General features: G+C 34.0%; 4 protein-coding genes across 4 annotated transcripts; 1 reads left to right on the forward strand and 3 right to left on the reverse strand.

Annotated features, from left to right (window-relative positions):
• Positions 1-237: 237 nt before the first annotated feature.
• On the reverse strand, positions 238-708 carry LOC142537422 (protein SMALL AUXIN UP-REGULATED RNA 16-like). Its single transcript, XM_075642943.1, has one exon. It carries the CDS (start codon positions 706-708, stop codon positions 238-240), a length of 471 nt encoding a protein of 156 aa, XP_075499058.1.
• Positions 709-3,761: 3,053 nt separating this feature from the next.
• Positions 3,762-5,633, forward strand: LOC142537339 (phospholipase A2-alpha-like). Its single transcript, XM_075642877.1, has 4 exons — positions 3,762-4,032; positions 4,183-4,225; positions 4,335-4,460; positions 5,254-5,633. Exons 1-4 carry the CDS (start codon positions 3,910-3,912, stop codon positions 5,427-5,429), a joined length of 468 nt encoding a protein of 155 aa, XP_075498992.1. The 5' UTR covers positions 3,762-3,909; the 3' UTR covers positions 5,430-5,633.
• A 5,649-nt stretch (positions 5,634-11,282) lies between these two features.
• On the reverse strand, positions 11,283-15,396 carry LOC142528032 (uncharacterized). The gene is made up of 4 exons (XM_075633070.1): positions 15,336-15,396; positions 15,100-15,171; positions 12,950-13,507; positions 11,283-12,546 (listed from the first exon to the last, which is right to left on the reverse strand). The coding sequence occupies exons 1-4, from the start codon at positions 15,336-15,338 to the stop codon at positions 11,521-11,523; spliced, it is 1,659 nt and encodes a 552-aa protein (XP_075489185.1). The 5' UTR covers positions 15,339-15,396; the 3' UTR covers positions 11,283-11,520.
• Positions 15,397-16,720: 1,324 nt separating this feature from the next.
• On the reverse strand, positions 16,721-21,085 carry LOC142528038 (conserved oligomeric Golgi complex subunit 8-like). The gene is made up of 12 exons (XM_075633082.1): positions 20,863-21,085; positions 20,641-20,793; positions 19,739-19,887; positions 19,555-19,632; positions 19,345-19,438; positions 19,165-19,239; positions 18,756-19,052; positions 18,172-18,239; positions 18,035-18,089; positions 17,742-17,880; positions 17,447-17,631; positions 16,721-17,355 (listed from the first exon to the last, which is right to left on the reverse strand). The coding sequence occupies exons 1-12, from the start codon at positions 20,992-20,994 to the stop codon at positions 17,029-17,031; spliced, it is 1,752 nt and encodes a 583-aa protein (XP_075489197.1). The 5' UTR covers positions 20,995-21,085; the 3' UTR covers positions 16,721-17,028.
• Positions 21,086-21,831: the final 746 nt, after the last annotated feature.

Consider the following 21,831-nt stretch of genomic DNA (forward strand, 5'->3'; position numbering starts at 1 on the left):
AATAATTAATTAAAATAAAAAAAAAAGAGTTCTTGAAAAAGGGAAAAGAAAAATATTATCATCTCGTTGAGCAGCCAGCAGACCTCCATTAAAACTAAAACTGTGGCCTCAAGGATGGTTCAGAAAACATACAAGAACATAAACCTCGCCCAGCCGAAGTAACGATGGACCACATTAATCAAACCCTTGTAAAAGAGGGGGAAAAACTGGGTTGTGAAAAGATTAATGGGCTCACTGCTAAACCCTAGTTTTGTGCAGCAATGGCGTGAAGGAGGCGTGTCCAGATTCTTTACACGACGACTGCTCGAAACTCTCCATACCCATTTCAGAGACCATCTTCGATAACTCATCCAGTCCCAGCCCACAAAACTTTTCTTCGTCTTTTTCGAGGAAAGCCAAGATCTTCGTGAAAAAGCCGGGGTCGCATGGAAGAGCCAGGCCTCCAGAGGTCCGGAACCCGAACTCCTCCTCCGCCATGCGGAGAAGGGACACGAACACCGGGAGGTTCAGGAACCTAGTCGGAATCACGAACCTCCGCCGCTCCGGTCCGACGTAGACGGCGAGAGATCCGGGCGGGGTTGGCCGCTTTGAGGCCTCAGCATCGAAGAAGTAGCGGCGCGTGAGGCTGTTGGTTTTCCAGCGCTTCACGACTTGCCTGAGCCGCACGATTTGGGTAATCATGTTGACTTTCTTGATCGCGGAAGCCATTAATCGAGAAACAGAATGGAGAAATTTTGCGAAGGGTAATCGAAGAGTTAGCAGAAAGTGCAAGTGTTCAGCGTGGGAGAAATTAAGAATGCTAAAATTTAATTGACGTCTCGAATGGCTAAATCGGCATCGACAGCTCATTTACCATAATAGCCCTAGGTCTTTTCTTCCTTTACTCTTGCAAGACCATTTCACTCAATGCTGTTTAATTCTTTTAAAAATTTGAAAACAATGAAATTATGTATATTTAAATCTAAATTAAATAAAACTTGCACATTTATGTTCTAATAATTCCATATTTTAAATTTAACATAAATAATTGAATAAGTTTAATAAAGTGTCACTATAATTTTGTTTTTCTAACAAATTCAAACACTTTTTTTTAAACAAAGAGCAGATATCTTGTGAGACGGTCTCACGAATATTTATCTGTGAGACGACGGGTCAATCCTACCGATATTCACAATAAAAAGTAATACTTTTAGCATAAAAAGTCATACTTTTTCATAGATGACCTGAATAAGAGATCTGTCTCACAAAATTCGACCCGTGAAACCGTCTCACACAAGTTTTTGCATTTAACTAAAGCTTTCAAAAATTTTTAAATAAAATTTTTACCTTCCAGTGACTTTTTCTAAAAAAATCCAAATCATTCTCTTAGTAATAAAAAAAGAAGCTCATATTGTCTAGAAATTTTTTAGATCATGATAAATTAAAATACATCTAACAGTTAAAGTCTCAAATTTATAATAAAATCTCGTATTCAAGACTATTTCTAAATAAAAATAAGTCATAATATAAATTATAATTTAACACGAAAACAGTCCTGGGAAAAAAAGCTAATCCCCATAAAAATGATAACGACATAATTATCAGTATATACAAATTGAAAACCTAAATCATTCGAGGAAACAAATAATTAATGCAACGCACCTTTCAGCCTGATAGAGAGAGATTGGAAGGCCTTGCTGTATTGGGCTTAGAGTCATACAGTTATTACAGGCCCTTCCATATTAAAGTGAATGGGCTCGGAGTAGACTTCAAACTAGGAAGTCTCGTACAAATATATCATGAATCTGCCAACCACGCAACCAAACTAGGACCGAAAGAGTCAGGAACAGGAAATGGAACCGTATTTCAACGGAAATTTTTTGTGCAATATTTGATTTGTGGGTGTGTCAGGTGCGAAAATACACCGATTTGTGTAAAAACAATGAAAATCTAACTTCTAAGAATCACGACGATTTTGAAGACTAAATTTGACCGTTTGTTATAGTCTCCTAAACTAATACAACATTTGATGAAATAAACTCCTAACATGACTGTGTATCAACAAATCAATATAAAAATCACAAAAACATGAAAAATATAACAAAATAGTGCTAGAATATGTACGATGATACTAAAATATGATTAGAAAAAATGAAAAAGCTTGACTAAATTTATGAGAATTTAGCAGGGAGTTGTTCGAGAGATTGTTGTCCTCCTTTCTTTATGTAGCTGATGCCCCTTTTCTTCCCCACAACTGTGCGGTTCTTCTCCACTCCCCCATGATCCATGTTCTTCCGCTTTTCATTTCACGATCTCACTCTCTTACCACGATGTTCTCCCTTTTTTAGCACCTTGTGATCAGTTTGAATCGATAAGAATTGATCCGCTATATTTGATGGGTCTATATAATTTAATTAAGTTTGTAATTAAATTCGACTTTCATAGTGGATTATTTTGACCCAAACATGTTCAATTCCGGTTTTCATCTTTTATTTGAAGTTGGAACTGTCGATTCCATTGCCAATTGGACCCCACCCCGTGACAGTTCACAGTAGATGCAAAGTAACAAAGCAAGCGGCGACGCGGGAGAGAGATTTTCTCACAATAAAACCAAATGTGTGATACCAAAATTACCGCTCCCTCCCAACTTAAATCACGAACAATCAATATTTTATAATTAATTCCCAACTATTTTAGTGTGTATGTAAATCCATTTACAATCAGATTTTCATTTGCAAATTTTTAATATATAAATTTTATTCATATTTTTTTTTTGAAAAAAAAATTCCAGTCATGTTCTTCTTGTGATGAATTAAAATTGTGGCATCCGTGGTACATGTTAGATATTTGGTTATGTGAGGCATTTTGCATTTTTTTACATGAGTAGGTCTTTTGTGTGACAATCTCACGAATCTTGATCTGTGAGACGGACCAATCCTACCGATATTCACAATAAACATTAATACTCTTAGCATAAAAATTAATACTTTTTCATGGATGACCCAAATAAGAGATCCGTATCACAAAATACGACATATAAAATCGTCTTACACAAGTTTTTGTCTTTTCATATCGTGGAAAAAATTATCGTGAGGCAAACGGCACATCCCACAAGGATCCCATTAAATTTATATATATATATATATATATATATATATATATATATTTTGTTATTAGAATTTTTAAAAAATATTATTTATACAGAAATCAAGCGATTTCTCTTTTTTTTTGGATGTCAGGGAATGTTTACTCTGGAAATAAAGAAGAGAAACAGCATCTTAAATATTTCGTATAATCAAGAACTTTTAATAGCATTTACAGCCAATTACCCATAATTTACGTACAAATCTTCAAATACCAAATTTCAACCCCCAGATTACGTGCATTTGAATAGAAAATAATAAATTAGCCTATGATATATCGAGAATGTTTCTTCTTCTATTTCAATATCGTTAGATCAATTGGTCCCTTACATTTTTATGAAAGTTGACGTATACGTTGATAATCAAATGTCAGTTGGAAAATAATTTAAAAAATATTAAAACTAAATATTAAAAAATGTTGATAATCACATTTTTATACAAATATTAAAACTATATATGTTTCTTTTTAAAAAATATTTAACAAGTCAATTATTTTTATTTTTTAAAAATCTATATCATAAGTATCCAAAATGACTTTACATAAATCTCCTAAAAAAAGATCTTATATTTTTAGTGAGAAATGTGAAGCAGCACTACAAAAAAAAACTTGTCACGGGGCGTAACAAGACAACTAGATACGTACCATCCCCCTCCGTCTGTCCCGTCCCATTCCCCCTTTCTTCAAGCTTCTTCCCTTTTTCTGTGTTTTCTCTCTATAAATTAATCACAGCTGCTTTCAACCAAAAACCAAGCTTCCCTTTTTGTTCTTTTCCTTCAACATTTCTCCATGGTTGCTTATAATACAACTCCCTTTTTCTTCATCGGATGTGCCGTAATTTTCTTGGGATTTTGTGTTGTCCCCGATCATGCCCTTAATGTTGGCCTTCATGTATATGTAGACCTCAAAGTGGTAAGTTTATTGTGTGTATATGTACATATATATATATATACATATATATATATATATATTTTACGTGTAATTTTTTTCCTTTGAAATGAATGATTCTTAAGTAAGTAATATAGAATCTGGCAACATTTTTTGTTTTGTTTTTTTGTTTAGAATAAAGAATGCAGTAGAACATGTGAATCAAAGTTCTGTGAAGGTAAACCAGCTCTGTTTATTCTACTCAAATGATTGATTTCAGTTAAATAATTTAATGTCTTAAAAATGGGTATTTTTGAAATGGAATCGTTGCTAAATTTTGGGACCAGTTCCTCCATTCTTGAGATACGGGAAATACTGCGGACTTCTGTACAGTGGATGCCCCGGAGAGCGGCCTTGCGACGGCTTAGACGCTTGTTGTATGAGCCATGATCAATGCATACAACAAAAAGGCGGTAAGTTCTTGCATTTAATTTCTTAAATTAAATAACTTTAATATATATATATATATATATATATATAGTGTATAATTGTAGGGGTGAGAAAAAAAATTGATATTTCCATATATCGAGGTTTAATGTGCTGAAAATAGTTAATTTACCTGAAATTTTCGGTACACAAAAAATTTCAATATGTCATGTTAACGAAAACGAAATTTCGATACGTTAATGATATTATATTTAAAAAATTTCTGTATATATCGAAATACCAAAACAATATATAAAAATTTAAAATATTATATATTTTTAAATAATAAAATAATAAATTAAAAATATAAAACAATTCTGTATAAAACGGTATATATTGATAATGTACCGAAATTTTGGTATCCCGCAAAATTTCTGTATGTTAGTTTTATAAACCGAAAATCCGATATATCGAAATTTTCGGTACTATATCAATATATAATTTTTAATACGTTACATGATATATGATTTTTGGTTCAGTACAACATGTTATACCACCCCTATAGAATTGTGGTACTTTCGATGGTGACTTCTCAACTCCAGTCTTTGATCTGTTTGTTATTTAATTTCTTAAAATCCCTTTTATCTGTTTGTATATAATAGTTAAGCACAAGTAAAATAAATAACGTCAATCTAAATCGTTGTTGATTATTTAATCAAATAATTGGTGGGGATTTTTCAATGAGATCAAATTATTTTAATAAATTAATAAAATTTAATGTTGAAATTATTTATAGAAATTAATATTGAGATTTTTAATTGATGTGATGGAATTAAGCAGACGATTACTTAAACCAACAGTGCAACAGAGAATTCTTGAATTGCGTGGAGACGTTCAGAAGATCGGGTGCCCCTTCTTTCAAAGGCAACACTTGCAAAGCTAGTGAAGTCGTGGATGTCATCGAAAATGTTATTAATGCTGCCATTCTTGCCGGTAAAGTCTTCGACGAACCATGAATATATATATATATAGTTTTGATATGTTATACTCACCGTGTTTATAGTGACATTCATATATTAATTATGATGAATCATATCTAAATTGGGCATAGATTGACACGATGAGTGAGCAACATATCAAAACTATATATATACGCAACGTCTCCGCCCCCTTATATTTCTGTTGTAATTTTTTGTGATTTATGGAATAAACAAATAATGCGTTGTTGTGATCATGTGCTTATCTATTTATAATTAGCTTCCGCGTAAATCGGTTAATTGTTTCTATGCTTATAATTTGAACATTTATGAAGTGAGACTTTCAAAAACAGTGCTAGAGTTATGACTCAAGGTCAAAAAAAATATGTAAAATTTGTGTGAGCTGGTTTGCGAGTTTTTTCGTGCAAACTCGAAAGATATTGGATTTGTATTTCAAACTCGAGTTGAACCGGAAAATGTTCAAATTTTATTCTGATCTGAACTCGAGTGCAGATCATTTGTCACGATCTACTGCGATTTTAAAATTTTATTAATATAATATAATTATATATTTTATAAATATATTTTTAGTCTTCCTAAGATATTTTTTTCAGAACAAGTTCGAATAACTTACAACATATTTTGAATATTTCGAGTTGAACTTAAACTTGAAGTTCAAACTTTCAGGTTTGATTCAATTCGTCTATACTACTAGTGATATGTAATAAAATCAAGGATAAAATAACAATTTAAAGTGAAAATAGCTAAATTGATAGTCAAATTTCAGCTTCAATGCAATAATTTTGCCTCTTTCTCAACAGTACTTCTATTTTTGCTGGAGTGTTGAATTCATGAGCAATATCCAATATCACATTAATATTTTGATAAAAATGGAAATCGGGAGAAAAGCCCACCAAAATTTAAATTTAACCAAATTTGATTAACTTATTAGACCACAATTTTTTTCTTACACATTTTTATTTCTTCATGATATAATTAGTTTTGAATTAGTGCGGATAGTTGTAATAATAGGTATTATTCATACTTACCATATTGGGAAACTAAATCCCGAATCCTAGTAGAAAACACCGCCACCGACGATAACACCTGAGAGTACTCCACATACGGTGCCGGAGGAGATCATGAAAAAATTGAATGAAATTGATGAATTCTTTGAGTTCAAATCTCCCACTGTCTGGCAATATCCAACGTCTGAGGAAGAACAACAAAAGATGAAACCAGAAGAGGTCTCCGATGACTGCTTGGAGACCGATCAGATGATGATCACGACGAAGGAGAAGTTCGTAAAAATCCTACGGGATATTATTTTATAGAATCTCTAGAATCCAAGATCCCATATTAAGATCCCATATTTAGAATGAGTAGAAACTAAAGACATTTTTTTAATATTCTATGAATATAATCATGTCAACTTATAGTTATTGATATTCTAGTTAAGGGGCGATGGAAACATTCTCTATGAATGTTAATTATGTGCTCATTTAGCACATAAGATCTCAAAAATTTTGATCAACAAATACTCAAAGGTTTCATGTAATTCTTCTTCCAATTTTTCTTCTTCCATTTGTTCACCTATGTTGAGCACATTGATATTTGACATTTAATTTAACTACATGATATAAAACAAGTAACGAAAATTAAAAAAAGCTATGATTCCATAAAAAATCATCATATGCATAACCAGGGGCGGAGCCAGGATTCAAAATTACCTGGGGCTGGCTCCATCACATAATGTATTTAATAAAATAAATAATTAACTAAAAAATTTAAAATAAAAAATTTATAAACATTGACTTCATGAAAACATAGAACAAGAGTATTTATATTTAATACATTCAAAAACATGGAGCTAAAACACTACTGAAGTTGTGCTCTTCGATTTTTCTTAATTTAACTTATTATGGCTAACTAAATCAAATCAACATTACCGACACTAAATAATTGTTACTTTAATCCAATAAACCTCGAACAATTATAATTATTCCAAAACAATTCCCGAAGTTAACGTTTGACAATCCTAAGGCATAATACATTTAAATATAAAATTTTTACAGCCTTGTAAGTTCGAAAATCTCATTTATATAATTTTGAAATTTTCAAAAATTCCTACAAAATTTCATAAATTTGCATTTATATTTTCTATAGCATCTAAACATCCAAATAATAAATAATCAACACTAAAAATTGAAAACCCCCAACATAAAATCTGAAAATTCGTAATAATGCCCAAATAAATTCCGAAAAATTATCAATACCTCCAATCGGCTCAAATATAGTACCTACACTCATCAATTTAACATATATCAATTATTGAAATTCAGAAGAACTAAAATACACCCAAATTTCGAAATACTAAAATCTGAAATTACATTTAAAATTCGAAATCTAACTTAGAACAACAAGAACGAGCTGAAGTAAGTCTAACATTAAAATTCTCACGATTTCCGGTGAAAAACGACGATCGATGAGCGACAGCCGATTTCAAGACGAAAAAGAAACCTCGAAAATTTGGTATTAAAAGAAAGTTTATGTCGCGGGCTTTTCGAATCTACAATCGATTTTGAAAATCGACGAACGACGGTGAAGTTACGACCATTTCAAGTAACGAAAATTGTGATGGCTTGAGGGAGAAGAATGAAGATGCCACATGGAGTGCAGAGAGTGAGTAAGAGAGAGAAAATTGATTGGGCTAGTCAACAAATTTTTAAAATAAAACATACCTATTACTTAAAAAAAAAATTCTAGATCCCAACCTAGCCCCCAACCTAGCTCCGCCTTGTGCATAACCAAAACAAAATATGTTCAATTAACATCTAGTAATTATATAATAGAAATAACCCAAAAGTTAAAATTCGCTACCAATTCAATAACTAAAAATCAATTCAAAAAAATATTAGTAAACATTTTAAGACAGTGCTAATCACTAATCTATTCACCCAAAAGTCAGTCATTCATGTAACTTATAATCTATCCATTCCAAACGCTCTTCGATTGTTATTTTCAAGAAAACCATCTTCTTTGCTCTAGTATTAAGCAAGTCAAACACATTGTACCGAGTGTGATTATCCAAGTTTAGGACTTCCTAATTAATAGCATCTCAACAATTATCATCTATAATGCCAATTGATTCAATCTTTGAAGCTACATAGGGATGTAAACAATCCAAACCAAACCAAACAGCATCAGGCTTGAGCTTGGTTCATTTAGGATTGTTTGAGGAGCTCGAGCTCGATTTGAGCTTCTATTATCAAGCTCGAGCTTGGTTTGTATTTAAATTACTAAGCTCGAAAAAAGCTCGAGCTTGGCTCGTTAAAAGCTCGTTTATCATGTTAATCAAGCCGGGCTCTAGCTTGATTCATTAATAGCTCGTTTATCGTGTTTAACAAGCCTAACTTGAGCTTGGCTCGTTTTCGAGCTCGTAAAGCATATAATTGAGCTCGATTTTAGCTTGATTTGATCTTGTTAAAAATTAAATATATCTATGAACTAATTTTAACAGACATAAAAATATAAATTCATTCATAAATAACAAAAACGACAAAAAGAAAAACTAAAAAAATATAAACTCATTATATTATTGAACATCCCAAAATAATACATCCAACATCCAGATAACAAATATTCATCATACACTGATATCACCATATAAATAACAGTGCAACAATTTCACTTCTTTAATAATCCATTTGTTGTGTTCCAAATAAATTTTATTTTTTAATCAATATAAATTCATTATATTCAATTTAATATAATATTTTAGGATAATAATTTTTAAAGTTACTCAACGTGTATTTGACTTGGTGATGTAATTTTTTTGGGGAAAAAAGAATATGTTGATGTATTTCTGTTAATTTATCATGTTTTAAAAAACATTTTAGTATAATGATATGCAAGTAAGATAAAAAATGTAATTGTGACTATGTGGTGTAAATTAATCTTTTTTCCAACTATGTTTGTGTTCAATTCCTTCCATTAACATTAGTACTAATATTTTTATTTGTCAACTCAACAAATGAGCCAAGTTCGAGCTGACAAGCCACCTAAACGAGTTGAGCTCGAGCTTACGAACCACATAAACAAATCGAGCTCGGGAGCCTATTATCAAACATGTTTGCGATCTCACGAGCCTAATATCCTTAGGCTTGAATTTGGTTTGATTAAATTTTCGAGCTCGAAATCGAGCTTGATTTTGGCTTGATATGATTAACAAACGAACTCAAATGAGCTTTTTATCGAGCCGAGCTTCGAATAGCTCGCAAACAGTTTGGTTCATTTACATCCCTAAAGCTACCTTCTTAATGTTGTAAGAGAGCCTATGCATAATATATTTGTTAGGATTCTTTGATGTGCTCGATTTTATTTCAAACTCGATCATATCTTGTTTTCTAGTGGTTGGTGGAACATCTGAACTTATTGGTTGAGAAGATAATGGAAAAGTAAGTTCCTCATGAAGTGAAGCTGATATGAATATCGTAATCAGACATGTAATAATCTATCAAGCTAGTAATCTTATTTTGTTCAGTCTCAAATGTTCTCGCATCAGTGTCATCTCCTGATCCAATTAAGCACTTTCCGGTGGTGGCTTCCATTCCCAATTACAATTCTCAAATCTTCATAATCCTCAAAAGTGCTTGTCCGATAATGTTCATGTTTAGGATGAGACTGTCAAAGAACAAAAAGTAACAAGTGTTAAAAGTAATTCTAATTTTAATTGAAAAATGTAAATTTTATTATTATAATTTGAAGATTCTCTCCCTAAAATGTTAATCACATGCTTCATCATTAGCCATGATTTTTTTTGTCTCAGGATCCCATCCAAACCTAGAACTATGATGTGTAAGCTTAGAATAGTTATTGTATCGTTGTTTGAAATACTTCAAACGACTTTGATATTGTGTGAAAGCCTTTTCACAACCTATTTTTGTGTTAAGAGTAGGAAGTATATTTTTTCCATTGTTCTTTTGTTCAGCATCCTTTTCTTATCACGTCATCCTCACATGACAACATTGATCATGAGTTTTAATAATTTATTGTTCTCCTTAGTCGTGCACAGATTATACTTTGCTTGTGAATATCTCATTTATAGTTTCTTAAAAAAATGCATAAATTAACTCTCAATAATTATATTAACTTTTCATATATAACAAATATGAAATGAATCTCATTTAATCTTCAATATAAAATACGAACACGGAGTTCTTAAATTTTGTCAAACATGTTAGAACATTCAAAACGCATCGGCCTACACATATAAAAATGCATCCTTTATGAAGTATTTTCATGTGAATGTATGTCAAAATCTTGAATTGTATAGACATTTTAGGAATGATTAAGGTTTTCTTGGAGAAATTTTGGGATCTTTTAAAGGTTCATTGTTTAAAAAAGAAAATGAAATGACTGTTAGGGTGAGACCTTGTTATTCAATTCTCGAGGAAAGAAGATCAGAAGTGGTATGAATGAAAATAACAGACTTTAAGATAAATGTTTCGGCGGCTCCGGTGGTTTCTTATTTTAACATATAATGGGGGTGTAAATTCTTATTGGTCTTTCCACATGAATTTAGAATGTTTTATGTCTTGTCCACCATATTCTAGGATATTTCAGTTGGCCCTCCTTGATCCTTGTCGGATGTGCTTTACGGTCCGAACAAATTTAATATTTGTATAAGAATTGAATGGTACTTCGACCTTTGTTTGATTCCAACTTCTACACCCCACATGAGTTCAGTTACTTCATATTTGGTGCGCCATCCTCTATTTTATTTAACTGAATGTTTCGTATGTATATGTGAAATGACTACATTTACGAGTAAAGTTGGCCATTACAAGGAAAATTGAATTGAAATGACACAAAAGAAAGAAAAAGGCAAAAGAAAATGAAAAGGGAACATCTTCACTATAGACTACTGTGTATCGTCAGTAAGATTTTTCAGTACAATATATCTAATTAAAATTCACACTTGCTAATTTCCTGAAGCATGTGAAAAAAAATCTTATATTCCCAACAATTTGTGCGGTAAACCCTTGATCCTATGCCATGAATGCATCTTCAAAGTGAAAGCAACTTCACAACAGCGGCGTGCCTCAGGCTCCGCGATCAAATTAATAGGTCAAAAATCACATACAACAATGGAGGAGAGGAGATGATCCGCAGCTCCACTGATACTAGCACCATTGCTTTTAACATGCAATAAATATTTCAGCGCTGTCTCGGTGATAACTTCGCCAGGGATCAGAGCCGGAATCCCTGGTGGATAAGGGCAAATAAGCTCCCCACATACCTCACCAACACTATCCTCAACCCTCACTTTTCTTTTATGAGCAAAAAAAGCTTCTCTAGGACTCAAAATCATGTTAAACTGGGTAAAAGGTGCGAATTGTCTTTCATCAATCATGATATTTTTTTCACCATTCGAGTGAATGAAAACTGTTGACAGACACCTCAATCCAGAAACAAGCCTCAAGATTTGCTCTCTTGTTGTTCCGAGGTTAAATGCCAATGTGAAAGATTGTATCCCAACAAGTTCAGAAATTATCCCGAAATCCCTGCATAAGATTTTGTCAGCTTCATAACCAGACAGACCAAGATTCCAGACCCCAACGGTGAATCGTAATGGATCAATAGCTGGGAATCTTGGGAAGTCTGTAAAGTTCAGGAGTGAGATTCCGGGAATTTTGTTGATCATACTTTTTGCTTCAAAAGCTAGCTCAATAGCCATGTTGAAAACAGTTCCCTGGTTATCACTTAGCTGGGCTCTAGCTGCATCAAGTGAGGCTAACAACAAATAACTCGGGCTACTGCTTTGAAGTATTTGAAGGCACCTGCAAATTCTATCCCGGTCTATAAGACTGCCTGAATAATGGAGCATCGATGATTGTGTTAGAGAGCACAGCACCTTGTGAGTCGATTGCACAACAAGATCAGCCCCTTGAGCAAGTGCCGAGCTAGGAAGCTGTTGATGGAATCCGAAATGAGCTCCATGTGCCTCATCGACAATTATTGGGATCTTATGAGAGTGACAAAGTTTTGAAATGGCATCAATGTTGCAGCAAATCCCATGATAACTAGGTGAAACGATTAAAACCGCTGCCGGCTTTCGGCTTTCCATCTCTAGTTCCTTGATTGCTTTCTGCACCTGTTAATAGCACCCACCCGAAAATCCTAAAGGAAGAAATTCTCAAGAGTAGATAAAAAGATGGCTTTTAGGACAACAGTTATTTCTACCACACGTTAGTTGAATTTTCTCCAAAAGCTGAAGCTCATGGGACGTTAATTAAAAATAATTCTTATGCTTCACACTTCCTTTCATGTGTAAGCCACAGGCGAGGGAACATGGTGATGGGATTGAAACTACAGGATTTGAACTCATGACTTCCTGTTTTGACTAGTAACCTCAATAGCGAGCTTGTAGGACATGGATTGACAATTGTTTTTTTTCCTTTACTAGACATTAAACAAAGAAATAATGAATTTCTACTGAAGAACCATAAGATCTAAAGACATGATTCAAAATATCAATGATCATGCATTGAACTTGCCTGTAAAGGTGTGATGCCACCAGAAATATCCCATTTAGGATCATACTCAGGGACAATATACTTGGGAACAGCACCAGATAGTACCATGGCGGATACTGCAGAGATATGAGAATTTCGAGGAAGAATGAGAGTGTCTCCGGGCATACAAGTGGCCATAATTGCTGCCTGAACTCCACATGTACTGCCCCCAACAAGAAACCATGTCTCTGATGCTCCGAAAAGATCAGCAGCCTCTTTTTGGGCTTCCAAAATAGGCCCTTCTGGAGCAAAAAGATTGTCGAGCTCTGGAAGCTCTGGTAAGTCATGTAGAAATGGTCTTGAACCAATCAGCTGAATCAACGATGCTGGTGCTGCCCGCCCTCTATTATGTCCGGGGAAGTGAAAGCTGGCTGCATTTTCTTCTGCAGAAGCTTTCAATGCACGAACAAGAGGTGGGAGTCTGGAGTCCTTGACGTTCTGAGAATCTCTTATGCGAACTTTGTCCGTAATGACAGTTTCTAAATTTTCGTTTTGCACCCGCTGTTGAAAACTCTTCCCCAGTGCTATGTGGCAACTCTCCTGCAAAATATCCAGAAAAACGAAATCTAAAATTTTAATGTTAATCTAATGATATGAAAAATATACGGTCCTGGAAAGATAATATCAAAGAAAACATCAATGACAACAACAAACTATGAATTAGATTCATCCAAGACGGGATCTGCATCAATTTGAGAGAAAATGAGAATGCTTTCAACTAGTGTCTACTCGGACCACCTAGGGTCCTCTCTGTGCTGCTAAGGAGAGCGGATGGAGTAAGGGAAAAGATTCCATCATTTGCTTACATAAAAGACAGGAAAACATATGTTCGAAATTTGAGCTTCACTTGTCGAAACAGCATTAAAAGAATTGCTACTCTAGAAACAACTGTGGGCACATATGTTGATGGGGTTGATTGACCCTTTGAATTTCTTAAGAGCACTCCCCAGCTAATTAAACGTAATTTGCTGTAAAAGAAAGATAACACCGATGGCTACAAACGCATAACATATATAATACAAGAAAATTCCTCACAGGAAGAAAATCGAAAATTTCGATTGCTGCATTCGGGCAATCATCCCAGCCCAAAATAGTCAGTGCTCCAAACAACTCCATTACATGGGTATTGCACATGAACCTCCTGTGTTATGAAAGGCTAAAAAGCCCCGGCATTTTTTGTGTGTGGTGTGCGTAGGTCTCATACGCCCATACAATACATGAAATCAGCCGAAAATTAGTCATCAAATATCATAATTTGCCATTCTGAATATAATAAAAACATAAGCATGTTACTTTTATTTTTGGTTGTGTATATATATATATATATATATAAAAGAAACATATTTACATTTCCTTTACATTTAGAATAACATTTTCGACTTCGAGAACTGTGCAACCTTGTGATGATTAAAAAACACGTGAACCACCAAAAAATATGTTGGTAAAGGGTTTTGGCTACCAAATGGAAATTTTAGTTGGTCAGTTTTTCAAACATTTTTACGTAACACTGGATAAAAAAGAGGAGTCTTCATATCCAATGTACACTGCACTACACATGACATACCGCTTGTGTAGATGACAAAGTAACCCGGAAAACTAAAAACAAATGCAGCATGTTAATGAATCTACTATGAAAAATTGAATGAGAATAAACCATTGTCCCAATATTTTATCCCCGCCATAATTGGGGGACTCATCCAGTGTGCACACATAAAACAAATTCAGATCTTCTACTTCAAATTTTCTAAAAATGCAAATTTCGAAATCCAAACCTATCGAGTATCATCTAGAACATGTTTGCTACTTTGTTTCCAGAGCAGCTTTGATTAGTGAAGTTACGCTTCCTAGAAAAGGATAAAGTCTCATCAAATCTACGGTCATTTCACGGAAGAGCAACAACCAACCAGCCCACCATTTCTTCATCACTTCAGAATTGCAAGTGGACATATTTTTATTCATTCTTTCCAAGAATCTCCCAACACACCACAAAAATTCAAAAGACCAGCGAGATAATAAAAATCAAAGCTTTACCCAAATTTAGCATTCAACTATATATCATTTCATTCTGCAAAAATACTCACCACAGAAACACAATTAAACACATCAAAATAACGAAGTAATTTCACGCCCACCTGGGAAAAGCAGGCTCTCGGTCTTATGTTGGGCTTGAAACTCCAATAATTCCCACAACTCAGGCTCCAGCTCTGCCCAAAAAAAAATAACGTAAGAAATAAAGATTGCCGGTGAAAACAAAAATCTAAGCTGTACAAATTCGTGTCTCAGACACAAAAGTGAAATGAAAAATTAATAGAGAATTGGGCTAGCCAAAGTGAATGTCTGTGCTAGTGTGTGTAGTAATAGCACTTACCATATCTCGTTTCAGAGGAGTAAAGCTTCCGGAGAAGGGAATTCTTCGATGTTCAAAGTTATTATTATTGTCCTATTATATTATATTATTAGATAAGGTGCGAATAAATATAATATTTTTTTTAAATTAATTTCAAAAAAATTATAAATATATATTTTTTTAGAAAACAATAGTTTATTATCTATTTAAAATAAACATGTTTATGTGAATATCCCAAATTTGAGACAATATTCAATCTAACAAATTCATATTCCAACTGAAATAAAAATAAGCATATTTGTTATGCAAAACTAATTTTTGTTTTTCAGATCCGACTTTGATAATAAGAATTCTCTCCATTCTTGCTTTCAGTCTTGTGAGGTAGAAGGCGTGTAGCACATAAAATCAGACATAAAAAGTTATAGTTTCTATTTGTATTTTGCTTTTAACAAATGGATATGTATATTTTTAGGAAAAAAAGTTGACACAAACTTAAAATAATTAACCTACAAATATGATTTTTTAATTTTTTTAAAATGTTTTTTAAGTTTGTTTTCCGGAATATTTTATTACGATCTGATTGGAAATTGAATATAACGAATTGAATGAATTAGGTGGTGGGTTCACAATTTAAATCCATGGAGCAAGCTGAGATGACTAGGGGATTATACGTATTTGCATATACATTACTTCTTCTAGGGAAAAACTGTTAAATTCCGGTGATAAATTGATTTATTCCAACCTTAACCGTCATATTAACAGTGAAAATATTATAATGATTTTTTATGAAACAAAGATGATAAAGGTAAGTTTCACACATATATAGTATATTATATTTAAAAAAAAAAGTTACACAGGGAAGTTCATTGCATCAGCCATGTTCATTCTCTATTTGAAAGAAGAAGACCAACTTTGAGATCAGAAGCATATAAAGGCTGACAAAAAACACTTCAGGCACACAAACCATATGATACTTAAATTTTCTTGTTATTCAGTATTTTTTTCTATATAAATATAGGCTGGAATTCACTTGGCCACTACATTTAATTTTTTTCTATAATTTTGGTTCTATCTTTACCATCCTCAAAAGAATTGATAATAGTTCCACAAATTTAGTAAACTAGAGTACCTGACAACCATACAAGTAAGCTAGTTTTGTGGTTAATGGGATGCTCCAATGAGGCTATGTTACACCAAATGCACATCTATCGGTTCAATTGTTCAAACACAAGGGATCCACATTTGACCTCATATGAAAGAGAAATAAAAAGAAAGAGAAAAGGCAAAGAAAAAAGAAAAAGAGAAAAAATTGAGCTTCTCATCGAGTCTAACCTCATAGTAAGGTTTACAGGGCTGTTTTGAGTAGCAAGTACACAACCTTGTTTTGTAAGAATCGACAACAATCATAAATTCAGGTAACTGTCAAGTTTCGCTGTATATAAGGGTGATACACCTAATAAGATAGTACTGTTACATGATATACTTTCAAGTCATTGTCGGCTAAATTCTGCTTAAATGAATCACTGTAAATCCTGCTTAAATGAATCAACTTCTTAATGGAAAAAGTAACTATCATGATATCGATTTTCATGGAATCCCCGCTCAGAGTTGATATCAAATTAACAAAAAATGAATAAAAAAAAGGGTGAGTTCTGATTTAATTACATACACTGAAGAGGACATAGGTTCTGACTGGTAGGTATTTCAGGACAATTTATGGTACTGGTGACCGTTGAACGTCTTCATCTGTCTCCACATTTTGTGAACTGGTATCGCTCTTCCCATTTTCTTCTTTTTCGTCTAAGCTGGCACTTGCAGTTCGCTCAATACTATGTAGGACGCCGTTTTCAACCCCAGGCACATTACCATTCTCTGTTGCATTTTTGGTCTCGGAACTACGTCTAGGTTTTGGTAGTTCTCTTGAAGGAGAAGTTGCTAAAAGACGGGCAATTCCTTCAAACAAGTTCTTGGCATCCCCAATCAGAGCTGCCCCACCAGGGTAACACCGGTTGAAGCACATAACACAATGGGGGAAAACCACCTAGATAAAAAGGAAAGGGATACGCAAATCACGTACATGATAAATGACCAAATTTGCAGCTAAAAACGAGAAGTTCATATGCTGACATCACCTCATTGAACGCTTGGCAAAGTTTAAAAAAAAGGGCAGACTCGTTGCTTCTGAGCATCCTAGTTGTATTGTATCTCAATAGAGAATCAGAAACAGCTTGCAAACCCTTAATTAGTTCTTGCGCGAGCACATGTTTTAAACTGAGTGGCGCACAAGGACGTAGTTCATTCATTGCTGCAGATACACCTGCCACCACCAGAGGGCAGAGAGGAAACATGACCGTCAACAAACTTTTATCAACTATTAAATCTAACCGCAAAAGTTCACTAATAGACCACTAAAAACTTTCAATTTACCATTTATAAACACAGCAAGAGGTGGATGCTCCATGAGATTTGATGGAGGAGTGACATCATCCAAACTTTCTTCACCAAAACCACTGGCAGGGAAACCAACTGATGGTAATGGGACCCAACGATGAGAATCCAAGACTAACTGTAGTGAGAAAAAATTCAATACTACTCCAACTAGATAATGTATTCTTTGATGTAGGAAAACAGAAGTTACAAATTATCTGTGCAACAGAAAGTCAAGAAGCAATTGTAAAATACTTAAGAAATGGCACTACTAGTTATATAGGACACTATACCTGAAAATTTTCAACAGCTGTGCTCATGTTCTTTGAAAATAAATTAAGCACTGCTCTGTGAAGAAAAGAATGTCTACAATGAGACCAAAATTGAATTCCCAATACGTAAATAGAAAACTATGTGGAAATGTTTTTACTCTTCAAACAAAGGGGGAAGTAGTCCTCGGAAATCCAATCCAACCCATCCGAGGCCCATAGCACAATACTGCAAAACACAGCCGAGAGCATAATTGTAACAGAGTGCTTAAATTGTTTACGTAAAATCAAGTAGCAAGTAACACAGCAATAATTGCATTGATATGAAGCAAAAAAGAAGCTTACACGGAGGCACCTATTTACTATAAAAACACGCAGATGATCTCTGACAATATGAAAAAATAACTCCAAAAAAGAATTGGGGAATGATTGATCTGTATTGGCAATTTTTAAGGATAAAGCCCTTTTTCTTTCACAACTACCATAAAGTTCTTGATAAACCGTTGCCGATACAGCGCTCACAGTTTACCAGCAAGCAAACAAGTAACAAAAAACAGCAATTACTCCTCATTCACATCCACCAAATAATTACCCAAAATAATGAAAAGAATTAATTCACCAGCTTGTTTTATTAATAAATGTTTTCTTTTTTAGTCTTTTATTTTGTTCTAGGAGGGAAGCGATTGAGCGACCAAAAAAGAAGCGCCGAACCATGACATAGCAAAAATAATAAAATGATTCTCACCATGCACTGATCCAGAATATTGGACAAAGATCCACCTTCACTTATCTTAGGAAGCATCACTTTCAGAGTCTTCAGGTGCAAGGTGATCTGATGCATGGCCCAGTCAAAGAGAAGGCCACCATCATAATTTTCTTCACTCCCTGACATGTATTCAGCAAATATAGCTCGATATTGGTTAACAACATCAAAAAGATGCGTTCTGTGATAATTTACCATCCCTTTTAAATATTCATAAGGATTTCTCTGGTCTAAATCATCAAGTAACCCCATAAGCCATGCTTCTCGGCATCTTAAAAACTGAATAACAGAAATGGATCCTTGATCAGAAAATTTGTAAGACTTGTAGCTCAGGATATTAAAACAAAGATAAAACCTGACATAGGATTAAAAAAAATCAAAATATGAGTACCTGTAGGCGCATCTCGTACTCACTAAATACTCCAATGCGACGTAAGTATCCAATGATCCGGAGGTATTCTGGCAGCTGCAGGCAAAATCGAAATCAACGTCTAATGACAGCAAGGTATATTGTCCAATAAAATTTGTTGGCGCCGAAATCACTGGCTGAATTCGAGATGCAAAAAATTACTTGAATGTTTGATCTAAGTTTCTGCAGAAGCTGAGATAGAAGAGACTTAGTGGTCTGCCGGACTTCGGCGGCCAGAGCCTGAATCACAGGAATTCTTTTTTGAAAGAGAAAAGTAGGAAAAGGACAGAAAATAATGTTTCAATAAATGCTTTAATAAGGTTGACATTTAACATGGATTTTATTGCATAGACAATTACAGAAGCAACTCACTTTGGGTGCATTGTTGTAAGTTTTGCAATGAATGCCTCTAAGTCAAGAGCCTCATCATAGTTTCCATTTCTCACACAACTGCATCAAGATAAGATTAAATCATCATTGGAGAACATGGAAAGCTATGTCGAGAAGGTATCAGCAGAATATATAGAAGTAGTAAACAAATGTGCTCCGCAATTACGTGTCCATCAGCTGAGGAGTTTCAAGCAAATCAAGCAAAGTACTATGATTAGCAAGCAGCGTCTGATTCGTTCTCCTTTTCTCCAAAATTTGTTCTGCTGAATCAACAAACTCGGAGCAGCCAGATGTAAGCTTTGGAATTTGAGCTATCTACAACGGAAACAAGCTTTTAGGACTTATGAGTTGCAGTGAAGACGCAGAGAGAAACTTAAACATCTCCTATGCTTCACATATGTAGCACTATATTGAAGATGCCCAAAAATTTATTGTTATTGATTTCATAAGGACACAAGATAGCCAAACTATCATTCTTCGTGTTAATGATTCAAACTATTTAATAAATATCCAGTCATATTCTTGATCTACTACCCTTTCAATATAATTGCAGCAGCTCAATCTTTAACAATTGAATGCCTTCAAATTAAATCACTGCAATTAAATGCTGTCATGAGAATTGCTAAAAATATTTCCTAGCTTTTTTTAAGTCAGTAACTATTTAATCCAAACTGGACCTTCATTTTAAAACAGCAGCATTAAGAAATAACACCGAAGTGTTCCAGTCCCACCCACAAAGTTTGCATGCAAAAAATGGCAAAAGGAAACCCCATCTGCCAATGTGTAATCCAAAACTATCAATTATTCATGAATATCCTATCCCCAAAGCCCTGTTCAAGAAATGCATCCGATTGGAACCTGCTACAAGTTTTAATGCTTGTGTTCGATTCTCTTGACAGAGTTATATAAACATCAAAATTGTAAAATCCGTTCCAAACCTAAACATTCAAAATCAAAATACCGGTAACTAGTAGATGTTACAACGACAATGGCAAATCATTAACAATCAAATCAAACGTGGTCAAATAAAAAGCTAAAAAGTCATTAATCAACCAAAATTAAAATTACCAAAGACTCCAGATGCCTATCGACAGAAGTAACTTCCTCTCGGATCTCGAGCAAAGCATCTGCCGCCGCGATGAACGCTCGATAATTCCCCACCGCCAGCTCCTGCATCTGTCGCCGGATTCTCTCCGCATCCACTCTCAACAATTCCGGTTCCTGAAACAACCAAACACATTCAATACCTCAAAACTCCAAATCCTGACTAAATTTAGGACATCCGCATACCTTATGGAGGCGATCGAGAGTGAAAGAGAGAAGCTCGGACACGTAAGGCTGGTGCTCGGCGGTGGCAAGCGGTAGAAGATTCGACATCTCCGGCGATACGACGTTGTTAGGCAGAACTTCTAGCAACGCCATTCCTCTCTTTTATGAGCTCAAAATCTGATATTCCACCACCGATGGACAGATCTCATCGGTCTATGAATGCGAGTCCTCAAGTTTACTCAGGGGAAACGTAAACCAAAGAGTCAATTTTGCCCTTTATATTCCATCATATTTACCAAAGTATCATTTTGCTTTTTTTTTTTTTTTTTAAGAACAAATTTAATTAGAACCTCGAAAAAAAAAAAAAACAAAACAAAACCAAAACGCATGTGAGATCGTCTCACGAGTCGTATTTTGTTATACGAATCTCTTATCGTATTTTGTGAGACGAATCTCTTATTTGTGTCATTCATGAAAAAATATTACTTTTTATGTTAAGAGTATTACTTTTTTGTGAATATCGGTAGGGTTGACACGTCTCACAGATAAAGATTCGTGAGACCGTCTCACAATAGACCTAATAAAAAAAAATTAACTATCATGAATACCGTCATATTTTCGTGAAATAATAATAATATTTTTTTTTTCATTTCTTTGTTCTAATTACACTACCAGTAGTATTAATACAATTCTCTTCGCCATTTCTTATTGATCATTTCAAGTTTATTTCTCAAGACAAAGCCTTCCGATTATGATACAGTCAAAAGTGTGTGATCAAATAAAGGGAAATTATAATTTAGTTTCGTATGATGATTTTTTTCCCCATTTTGATTATTTAGATTATCAAAATTCAGTCTTATATTTTTTCAAATTAATCACTTTTTCACCATGACACTGAAATAACATAGCACACGTCATATCGTGTTCGTACATATAATTATGGCAAATATCAGTTTTTCCTTCGTTAATATACAATGTCTCTTCTATATA

Source organism: Primulina tabacum, chromosome 2 (genome assembly GCF_025594145.1).
Source record: "Primulina tabacum isolate GXHZ01 chromosome 2, ASM2559414v2, whole genome shotgun sequence".
NCBI classification, from domain to species: domain Eukaryota; kingdom Viridiplantae; phylum Streptophyta; class Magnoliopsida; order Lamiales; family Gesneriaceae; genus Primulina; species Primulina tabacum.